Raw genomic sequence first — 12,112 nt, forward strand, 5'->3', positions numbered from 1 at the left:
AGTTGCTGTGAGCCACCCAGACTCATTGACAGTTGGGTAGCATAGACATGTATTTATTTAAAGTTTTCCCAAATTACATCTTCAGGCTTTCACATTGTTACTTGTAAGTATGAGGACATATTAAATGGAAAATAAGGAAGCTGAAATACTATGATACAAAATGCTATTCTTGTATTAAGTTTTGTACTTGAACAGTATTGTTGCAGAAATATAAGTTACATGAGCCATCAGCTTAGTTTACAACACAGGCAGTATTTTATTTCCAAAGAAAGACAGGTTTTCTTACCAAGAAAAGTTGAGTCCTTAATGTTTAAGTCAGTGTTTCCTTTATATATTTCAATATACCCCTTGTGCCTTGTCTATATTTTGAGAGGAAGGGCCTGCACTCTGAAATTATTCATTATTCTTAATCTCTTGTAACTTCCTTATCTTTTGTAGATCTCTGTCACACATACACACAAGATTTACTCTCATCTGTACCTGCTATACAGGTAATCCTTGACTTCTGATCATAACAGAGCTTGACCATTATGGTTGTAAGTCATAGTGGTCATAAACACAGGTCACAACCAATCTAATTTTACAATCTTATTTTGCAGTGGTTATTAAGCAAACCCATTGTTTGCTAGGAGGCATTTTGTCAAAAATAAAGGAACTGCTGGGTTTTGTGTTCATTATGGCCGCAGGATGGTCAAAAGGCTCTAAATGCAGCCAGTTGCTGAATGCCTGAAATGTGGTCATGTGACTGTCCATTGGAACTTTGGAACTGAATTGTAAAAATCTTTGGGGTAATTTCAAACAGTCATGAAGCGACTGTCGTAAGTCAAAAATTACCTATATGCATTTTCAAGCAACTCAAACCATAGTCTATCCACAGTCTCTCATTCCTTTCACTTTGTCCATACTACTAGTACATATTTAACCTGGCTCAGCATTCATATTTCCATTTTATTCTTCTTTAAATATGATCGTGTACCCACTGATTTCCAGTATAGAATATTTGATGAGGAAATTGAATGAGTTTGGGGCCTTGGCAGGTTTCAAAATAAACAGAAAACAAATGCTGATCAAGAATATATCTTCTCAGGATAGTGATATATTTGAACAAAAAGTCAGGTTTTAGGGTTGAGAAAAAGGTGAAATACTTAGGGTTAATGATTTCCAAGATTCATTTTTGCCAAATCCCCATATTAAGCATCATTTCTGAAGTTAAAACAAGGATCACAAAGAATCCTGATGGAATATCATGAAATACAGTAATTTAGCTGTAATTTGTTATTGCTTTCCATCCTATGCTTAGACAAATTTCTGTTTGAGAATCGTCAAAAATTGTCTTATTTTTAAAGACTACTTTTAAAGTTTGCATAGAAATTAATACCTAAACATCTTGGTCTACTGGTTATTCCATTTTATATATAATGATCTATATAGGGAATCTACGTTCATTTGCATATGGAAGGATTTTCACTCATAATAAGAGTTATACAAATAGGGAAGTATTATTATGTACTATTTTCTGAACATTCATTTGTTTGCCAGTGTCAACATGGTTCTGAATGTGTCAGAACTGGAAGTAATGTTCTAAATGGAAGAAAGATGCTGATTTTTTTTAGAACTTTCTGATATTTCCTGTGAAATGAGGTAAGAGGGTGAAGAAGAGGAAGTAGAACTTCTTCCTTCTTGCCGAGCACAAATCAAATGTAAAAACAAAAATTCAGAAATGGCTATGGTGTTTTACTCAGGCATATATATTTTATGTAGTTCAATGCTGGTCTTAACTAAGATCAATATTCTATAATACATTAGTTAAACATTGTGTGAGTGAATCTATAATCTGGGCCACACAATGTGCTAAAATATGGCTTGCATAACCAAGATATCTGATTAAATTTACTTGAATTATACAATCAAACAATTTGTAATTTACCAATTACAATGACCCAGTGCTAAGCCACAATGTGGCATCTTTGGTCTTGAATAACTGTACTCATGAAATCAAGCCAATGGGAGTTATAAATACTGTATGCTTATGTTAGAATGGTCTGAAGACCCAACTCATCTAACATAGAAAGCAAAGTATGACCTTTTTCTTATTATTTTTCCATTCACAGCATGTTTGTTTCAACATAACATCTATATTTTACAAATATACAACTGACATTGAATCCAAAGCTCAGTTCCCCCCTTTGTCTATTGGAATAGAGTAGGATTTTCCCAAACTTGGCAACTTTAAAACTTGTGGACTCAACTCCCAGAATTCCTCAACCAGCCAGCCATGGTGGCTAGGAGATTCTGGGAGTTGAAGTCCACAAGTTTTAAAGTTTCCAAGTTTGGAGACCCCTGGAATAGGGGGAGAATAGGTCATCAAAACTGATATATTTTAAATAAATAAACAATAAAGAACATTTTGAAGATGGGCCATTTGATACTTTGCCTCAAATGGCTTAACATCAAGAATTTTTAAATGAGTCTTGATTTGCACCACTAATTAAAAACAAAAACCAATTGTTCCCGATATAGTATTTGGGTATCTTAATCCATCAAATACTTGATATGCTAAGTATGAAATACCTTGAATTTAACAAAGTATAAAACAATAATACCCAACAGAAGCAAAATGCACTGGCTTACATACAAAGATTACTTTTCTGCATTTGCTCATACATCTAATCATATACTTAATCCAATCTACAGTAAATAAAATATTTATTTCAAAGATTATTGTATTTATCTGAAAGATTATTTTGAAATTAAAACATTTTTTACCAAACAAAAATAATAATAGAGAAATAGTCTACCAATATCGTATTCTCAGTTAATGTAAGATAGCCACCCATTTTAAAGGTAAACCCCTTGGGTTTTTGGTCTCAGTCACAGCTTCGAACCATACCTGTGTCTTTTTCTGCCATAATTATAGAATATATTTCCTTCTGACTCAAGTATCGCTCATAGTTGGCTGGGGTATTCTGGGAGTTGAAGTCCAGACATCTTAAAGTTGCCAAGTTTGAAAAACACTGCTTCTTAGCAATAAATGGTTTCTTATTGGGGAAACTCTTGCTTCAGCTCACTTCTTAATTCTCAATTATCCACCCCACCCAGCCATAACTGGTAAGTTGCCAAGTTGCCATAGTATTCTCAGATTGAGCTTCCTAAATAGAGTAAAGGAGCACGCTTTTTTACTTCTCCCAAGAAAAAATATACACTGCTAGGTGATGTCTATCTTTTCATTTCCCCATTGATTAGTTGGGAAACGCTGATTGGCTTATTTTAAGTTCTCAGTGTCTGTGACAATAATAGCCTGTTGGGAAACTGGTTAATAAGGTTTCAAGAGTGGCAATGGGAATGGTGACTGTGGAATATCTCTAGATTTCTTCTTGTGTACATACAGCATCTCAACTCTCATGATCTATTGTTAAAAATTTCCATCCAACAATACAGTCAGGGGTGGGCTTCAAACATTTTAGCAAAGGGTTCTCTGTCTGGCATAGCCATGGTGGGTGTGGCCTAGTCAGCCTCCTGCACCACAGGGGGGGGGCTTTTTGCCCTCCCTGGGCTCCAGAGGCTTTTCTCAAGCCCCTGGGAGGGCAAAAATGGACTCCCTGGGCTCTGGAGGCTCTCTGGAAGCTGGAAATGGGCCCATTTCTGGCCTTCCCGAACTTCCAGGAGGCCCATTTTTCGCCCTCCCTGAGCCTCCGCACACGCCCTGCACTTACCTGCATCCAAAATGGCCGCTTTGGGAATCCTGGGAGGGGCGGGGTGGGCAGGGCCAGCCAGGAGTGGGGTTTGCACAGAATCTTAGCTAGGGGCTCTCCCAAACTCCTGCAAGCCCCCAGCAGTCCATCCCTGAATACAGTCATCCTTTTTCATTAGGCTTTGAGAATTGCAGTGAAAGGACCTTCACAGAAAATATTGTCATCACAATGATCTGTTTGTAATTTGTTAATTAAAACTTTAAATATTACAAATATTTACAATTACAAATAGATCAGTTGTAATGATATCATTTTATTTTTCTTCTGTTTTCATAGGTACCTTATTTGCACACAGCAAAGGGTCACCTCTCAGGGTTTCAAAAGTAAAATTTAAAAGTAAAATTTCCCCAAATCAGATGGAGGGTAGCAACCCTTGGCAAAGAACTGAGTATGACCTCCCCCCCCCCCCTTAAATTATTTCTTGCTTCTTACAGGCTTCTCTTCAGAAGACATATTTGCTGGTGGCACAAAATATAGTGGCAGGATTAGCATGTGGAACAGTATTTGTAGAGCAAGCATTCCATCCAGTATGCAGCCATGTATATCATGCAGTTAGGCAAAAAAATTAAAAGGCCAGTAAATAAGTACTTCCAAAAATTCTGAACACGGCTGACAGAGTATGAAGATGCATAAGAGGATGAAGGATAACACTTCATGGGTTGTTAAATGCTTTCTCCTAAAACATCTATTGTAAACCATAGCTGAACCAAATGTATAGAGATTTTAATCAAGTGTTTAAAAATCTCCATGTCACACTGCAGCGTATATTTTTAACAGAAATGTATAAAAATATAATTTCAGACATTAAAATATTCCAACTAGTGTATATATCTATCAGACAATCACATATGTGAGAGAATACTTAACAATCTACTTTTAAAAACATTTATTGATCTTTTTTTAATCTTAAATACATTTTTATCATCACCTTAATTTTAGAAAACATCTTTAAAATACAGCAATGATTTCTGAAGTGATTGATGTGTTTGATATCAAAGCTAGAGAGGGGGATATATATATATATATATATTATATATATAGCTTTGATTATTGAGGTAGTTGCACTGAACCAAGTTTTATTTTCAGGGATCAGAAACCTTTATTGCCCTAACCTAAAAATTTCAACGGTTAACCCTCGGCATTGACTTGCTGTGTGCTGAAAAAAGGCTTCAAAGTCCTTGCATAAAAATATACGAAGGTTGCTTTACCTACCAGAAGATTTAGGCTCTGCCATGATGAAATCCTCAGCAGGACCCCCAGGTTTGGACCCCAGCACAAATCTTTGGATACCTCAGGAGCCACTAACTTTGATAGGCAGCCCCATGGACACTGCATACTTTGCAGAATTTCTGAGCTCACAGCCAGCGAAACTTCACTGCTTCCTGCTGACTACATTTCCGTATAAAGCAACTTTTTACTTGTTCTTTCATTTGCATATTTTTCAGTTTACAAATAAGAGTCCCCAATCTTTGATAGTAAACCTAATGCATAAAGTCTGCCTTTAGCCTATGCAGATTACTGACTTTACTTTCTATTAAGAAAACAACCGTCTGAAATCTATACTATAAATCAGGTTATAGTGTTCTTCTATTTTATTCCTTTGATGGCATTAGAACTGTGGATCTGTTTTACACAGAAGTTCTAATCATACTTTCTTCATCTGCTTTGAAATAATTTTGAAGACCATTTTAATCAGGCAGGCACTTATCCCCCCACCCTTTGTTTTTTAGATTAGTCTACAGCTGTCCTTCTTCTTAGTTACTATGCTGGACCATGTCTTCACCAAACCTGCAAACTTCTTGGCAAACGATGGTTCATTGAGAGAGGCCACATTAACTACACTGAAAAGCAAAGCAAAGAAATAAAAACATATCCAGCTCCAGAAGCCAGAAAATGTACATCTATTGGCCCTGCCCTTACAAATAACATGGCCCAATCAAATGGAGTTATGCTATCCATAAAAGTGATGTCTGTTTTTAATTGCCAATTTGGCGCACTATGTAGATTTAAAACTATAGCTTAGTCTGTTATATGAACCCAACCAATTATTGTTTATTCAGCAAACTATGGTTTAAAAATGGCTTAGCACAATATGTGAACCCAGTCATTGAAGCTGCAAAGTGAATTTAGATATTTCAGTTTACAAAGTAACAATAGGACCATAGAATCTTTTACCACTAAAGATATAATTTATCAAAATATTGATCTTTCTTAAGAATTTAAGCTTATCTCATCTGGCATTCCTTACAACAGTCATAAAGACTAGCAAGCTTAATGAGATGGAGAGCAGTCTACCTTTTATGCACCATTGCTGTGCACTTTTTGTGCTGCAGTAACTTCCGCTGAGACAAGTTATTTTATTATGCCCGTTGGGGGGGTTACATCCTGGGCTTATTTTAAGAAGGCAGCCCCCCCAGTCTCTGGGAAAGCCAAAATAAGAACAGTGATTTACTAGTAATGATTTCTTCAAATTAGGGACTGTCCCTGGTAAGAACAGTTGGAAAATATTAGCGTTCACCCCCATACAAGTAAAACTGTACTTTAAAAAATTATACTCTAATTTAATGCCAAGTCTTCTGATTCTGATAGTGTCATCGATGCAATGATAATAAATTTGGGCAAACTCCGGAAGACAGTGGAGGATGTGGGAGGAGAGGGGGCTGGTGTGCTATGGTCCATGGGGTTGTGAAGAGTCAGACACAACTTAGCGACTGAACAACAATAACTTGTGCCTCTGTGGTGCAACAGCAGAAATTGCCCAGAACTTTCAACATTTGTTGAAGTCATGACAGCTGCTGTAATGTTATTTTACAGATTAAACAAACGTTCCCAAAGTATTCTGTGTAATAATCTGTCCTCTAGGATAATACTGAGGGTTTCTGTTTAGAATCTCTCACAAGCAGCTCTTATATATTACACTCTGAAGACCTGACTTATGCAGTCTTTAGTACGTGTTTTAATTTTTTTGATGTAGTTCCCGTTTTTAATTTTTGTTAGCCACCCTGAGTCACATGGTTGAGAGGGCAGATGTCTGCCTGCCCAGCCGTGTGCAATTCTCAGAGACCACCTGGACAAGCAGGGACTTTTTTTTTCAGAAGTGCCTGCCATTGCCTCCTTCCTAGGGATGAGAGAAAATGACTAGCCCAAGATCACATAGCTGGATTTGAAGAACTGTTAACTGAATGACAAGTGAGTCAAGAGGAGGAAATAAGGTCTTCAGCTTCTACTTCTGCATTCTTGAAGCCACAAAAAAATATCTCAGGAGCCATCTTTCCAAGTCTTGCTTGCCAAAGATATTTCAATTTCTCTTAACCCAAAGTAAGTACGGCACTCAAACCTCTGCCTTATTTTAAAAGCTCTCTATAAGCAACTAGCTTCCCCCTCCCCGCGTCAGGAGCTTTTTAACTTTTTTTGGCCACCAGTTGACAAGAAAAAGGTGAAGGGCAGAAGGAAATGGCACAGAGCAGCAGTACCCAATCTTTCCAGATTGGTGGCCCAGTGAGGAGAGAGGCATGTCGCAAGCCCTTTCCTCTCGCACAAATGGCACTTTGTGAGCAGGGTTGCCAGATCGCAGCTTGGCTCTGCGACCAAACTCAAGTCAAAATTCGGCCAAATTCGGCCAAATTATTTTCTCTCACGGCCAAATTTTCTGGCCAAATTTTTTTATGCAATATAACATGAGGATATATTGTTTTTTTGTTTTTTTAACTGTTTTTAAATAATCAAATCATAAAAAATAGTCTTTATTTGACAACGTGACGTGACGTCATGGGAATTTCTGCGTTTCTTTACTCACATCCAGGCTAGGCAGCTCACTTCAAATAAGCGCTACTACCGTTTGGAAAGCTCAGGGCCAAATGCAGCGATCCTGAGGAGGGGGGAGCTAAGGCATGAGGGTTTTTAGGGGGATTCCCCCCCCCCATTGAAAAAATATAATCACTAAACAAATAAAACGACACAAAAATAGCAATTATATATAGAATCAATAAATATATTGTATTGAAAACCAGTATTCGGCCAAAATTTCGATTTCACGGCCAAGCAACTTTCATACGGCCAAATTTCCGGCCAAATATATTTGGCCAGAGACATGATTTTTTTCACGGCCAAACAGATTTCTATACGGCCAGATTTCTCAAATTTGGCTGGAAAAACGGCCAGATGGCAACCCTGTTTGTGAGCTGAGGGCGCTCGCCCGAATGGAGTTGTGCGTGCGAGCGGAACTTCGAACACATGCACGCGCTTGCCTGCAGGTCGCGCGATTTGAGTTTCACACGCGCGCGCTTGCCCATTTCTGCCGGTTCCTAACAGGCCATGGCCCGGGGTTGGGGACCCCTCCTTTAGAGAAAGAGATAATATCCTCAGTTATTATATACAACCACATTGGGGAAACCTTTGATTAATTGATTACACAATGATGATTACTCAAGTCACCAAATAACCACATCTGGGATAACAAAACTCTTAACCTATGTTTTTATAAAACACAATGACACAAGCAGAATAGGACTCTGAAGGTTAATCAAAATCCATTCCTGACCTACTTACATTAATTATGCTCATTAGAATGGTGATGAATGCATGTCTCTATTATCTATCTCCTTATGCAGTCACTATTTTATTACATGTAATAGTCTGCCTGAGTTCACATTATTCTGGGCAGCTTACATTATAAAAAAACAAAGAAAAACATGAAAAATTCTCTTTTTGAATGCTAAGCATGGAAAACGATTATCTCCAAGCCATAGATTTTTCTCATATATGTCCAGTGGCTATATGGATTAAGTTCAAGAAGCTAGCCTGGGTTATAATCTATTTGGCATTATTAATATCTCTTGTTTTTTGCTAATTGCCTTGAATACCCATGAATAGAAAAGCAGAATATGAATTGAAATTCTGTTGAATCAGTTGAACAGACAAACAAGAGAATACTTTTATATGTATTTATTATTTATTACATTATGAAAGTCATGCTGAAAATTAATTCTGGGGTCCCTGAGAATAAAAAAGGAACAAAAGTTACATATATTCCTCAGAGAATGTTGCCTATCCTGTCTCAGAAAGCCCCTAGGCAGTCAGAAAAGAGACAACTGCTTCATCAAAAATATCTGAAAGCAGTTATGGAGTCATCACACTCCTTTTTGGAGGCAATCCTCAGAGAACAAAGGGAGAAAAGATTTGTTAAGATGTGGTTAAAGTTTAAAAGATAGCTAAGAAACTTTTCTGACCCCAAATGTTTTTTTTAAAATGTACATTTCATTTAAATAGTGACTTGGATCTCATCTTTAATACAGAGATTTAACAGTAGCAGGTCCCACTTCTGTGACATGGGCTGAATGTGTGAAAGCCTTTCTTTTTCACACACTTAGCTAAGCCAACATCTGTTTTGGCAGACAGAAAGATCTTGAGATGAGTGACATAAAGAACAATTTATTGGCCAAAGCCAAGGGATGTGTTTAACATCAGATTTTATGAATATATCAATTGCTTGGTTCATAGTTTCCAAAGCTTTCTACTAAAAACTGGCGCTCATTGTGGAAAGTCTGGACTAGAGTGACATCACAATTACAAGTTTTTCTTCCAGGATTCTGGATTAAAATTCTAGTCCTTCTGGCAGGGGTGGGATTCTACCAGTTCGTACCTATTCACTAGAACAGGTTGTTAACATTCTAAGCAGTTCGGAGAACCTGTTGTAAAAAGAAATTACTGGCAAGAAGGAAACATTCTGGTGTTTCTTACAGAAACTGCCTCTCCATTAACTCTTATTACATTCTTGGCAGGACTAGACTTCCTGTCTCAGGAACTTCTCTAGAGTTTTTGTCCCCTCCTTTGCTGGTACTTTGCTTGTGTGGAGTGATCATTGAAAAAAGTGACTTATAACCAATTTTCACACTTACGACTGTTGCAGCATCCCCAAAGTCACGAGAGGCCAGGCAAGGAGATGCGTGCCTCGATGTGAGTGATGTTGAGTTGGCCATGCCCAGCCAGTAACATGACCACCAAGCCATGTCCATCCAGTCACATGACCACCAAGCCACGCCCACCACCTAAGCCACGCCCACAGAACCGGTTGTTAAAAATTTGAATCCCACCCCTGCCTTCTGGGTATCTCTTGGTTAACTTTGGTTATAGACTGATAATGCATTGATTGCCTTTGGGCTGCCTCTGATACATCTCTGGGACTCTGGTTGCTCAGTGTGTTTTTTCCCCCCATAAAGTCTTGGCAATATATTTTCCCAAAGAAACAAAGGTATGTGAAATGAATCCCCTCCTGTTTACTATGTACATGTCATAATGCTTTCAACTGTGCTTATTAAATAATAAAGCTATATGTTTCTGTTCATTCTGACAGCCTCCTTTCATGCACTTTAGTTGCCAAATATGAAACCCTATTGGTTTACATCATTAATATTTCACTGAGGTTGTGATAATCTATAACATCATATGGGTTGCTAATCCCTACACAGGGTTTTAATATTTAATATGAAATATTAAAAATCATTTAAATGGCTACCAACTCATCCTTGATCCAATAAAAAACCATACTGGCATAAAATGCTTTGTCCTCATTGCCAATTTCTATCTTGCCACAGGCATACTGCCATTAAATACAGAGCTTGTTAAGGAAAGAGATGGGTGGATACCCTTAAAAGTGTTTTCCTCCAACCAACCTCATCAGCATGGAAAACATACTGCAGTCACTCTACTTAATACAGGATAGACCTGGGACCCAAAAGTAGATGACTTTTGATATCTAGATTTTATCTAACTAACAGGGGAAAGGGGAAACAGTGGGATGAAAGAGCTCCTCTGTTGTATCATGCACTATCCCATCACCTGCTAGCATGGCTAATTTTACTTGTGTTTAAAAATAACTTAACAAGCATGCAGGAAGGTTGTACAATGTGGCAGGAATCCTGCTGCGGTGCACAATCCTTGTGCTTCTCTCAGCTCTCATAGGCTCATAGCAGATGCAAAATACAATGGAAGACTCCTTCTGGCTCACAACATTCCCACCCTGGCCTCTCAGTTCTTTGGGCTGCTTTTGAACCCAGGAAGAGTGCCGAGCCTATAATCAAAAGCAGCCAGGATAACAATTGCATGGTTTGGGTTTAGAGTACTGCATGCCATGAAGTGCATAGATTTTCTGCAGCCGTAATTGATCATCTATTGTTTGGGCTGACCCAGATCTCTAAACCAGAATTAGCTTGGAGGCAGCCCTGTTTGAAAAAAAACCTGTCTGTCCCATTCCCATAACACAAGGGTCTTCACACTTGGCAAGTTTAAGACTTGTGGATTTCAACTCCCAGAATTCCTGAGCTAACATGACTGGAGGAAGAATTCTGGGAGTTGAAGTCCACAAGTCTTAAAGCTGTCAAGTTGGAAGACCCCTGCCATAACATAAAGGTCCTTGAGGACAGGGCCCAGGGAACGAGGAAGTCCACCCCAATCTAAAGATGCCAATAGGTGTCAGATTGGTTCCTTAAACAGAGCTACTGGTAGAGTGGTGGGTGAAACACATCAGACTGTATCCACAGCAAAGCTACTGATGCCTGCTTATTTTAACCCCTGAATGCATATGGTCCAAGACTGAGTTTGAGGTAATGCAGTGTCATGAAGACATGGCAGAAAAAAAAAGAGGCTGCTTAGTTGCTTATGGGGACAGGCCTTCAGTCACCAAGCCCAAATGAACTGATCTTAAAATAATCCTGTTCTTCTCAACCTGTTACTGTATCTGAGAGGGAAATGAGGCTGTGAAATTACTCCTGTTACTTCATGCTCCGTGAACAAAGAGATGGTTATAATAAAATAAAAGTGTCTGAGTAGAGACCTATGACAAGTGTCACCTCTCATAATAGGCCGCACACTAAAATTCTCTCTTCTGTAAGTTGATGCAAAGTACTGGGCACAATGTTCTAGCTCCATTATCTGTTAGTTTGTTTTTCACACTTCTTAACTGCCCAGTCTCCCTCAGAGGAGGGAGATTATAGTCTTTATAGTATTTTCTGAAACAAGGGTTCCTGACCTAATGCTGCATGTACTTCCTAGTTGGTGGAATGTAAGCAACAGTATCTTGGCTTGCAGGGTGGTTTGTTGATCAAATATCCTTGCTTGCATAGAACAGCATAAGTATGTTTGAGATAAATCTGGCCTGTGATTGGCCAAAATGTATCCAAAGTGACCAGTAATGTGTCTTTAAATTCAGCAGGAAATGCTGCATCTAACACAGTTAATAAAGCTGGCAGGCTAGATTATTCCTTCTCTATTTTACTTTAAAAATAAAAAGCATTACATGAAAACACGGATTGACCAAAGCCACAATGGGCAGCAGAACTGGAGGACCCATCCAGTGGTGTTTC

The 12,112-nt window shown here is 38.3% G+C and overlaps 1 protein-coding gene across 9 annotated transcripts in view; it reads right to left on the reverse strand.

The window, feature by feature from the left end:
• Positions 1-12,112, reverse strand: part of GMIP (GEM interacting protein) — a 71,267-nt gene that overhangs the window by 52,198 nt on the left and 6,957 nt on the right. For 2 of the 9 annotated variants that reach the window (XM_087956573.1, XM_087956576.1), the window contains exon 1: positions 4,965-5,139. The exons of 5 other annotated variants lie outside the window; for them this stretch is intronic. In XM_087956573.1, coding sequence (XP_087812699.1) covers positions 4,965-4,986 — 22 coding nt within the window. In that variant the 5' untranslated portion in view covers positions 4,987-5,139. Of the gene's footprint in view, positions 1-4,964; positions 5,140-12,112 lie in introns of those variants that run through there. 2 more of the 9 variants (XM_026673822.2, XM_087956575.1) reach the window with 2 other exon arrangements.

The sequence above is a fragment of the Notechis scutatus genome, chromosome 2, assembly GCF_049901735.1.
Source record: "Notechis scutatus isolate UNSWTSFEM ecotype Mainland chromosome 2, rNotScu1.2, whole genome shotgun sequence".
In the NCBI taxonomy this organism is placed as follows: Eukaryota; Metazoa; Chordata; class Lepidosauria; order Squamata; family Elapidae; genus Notechis; species Notechis scutatus.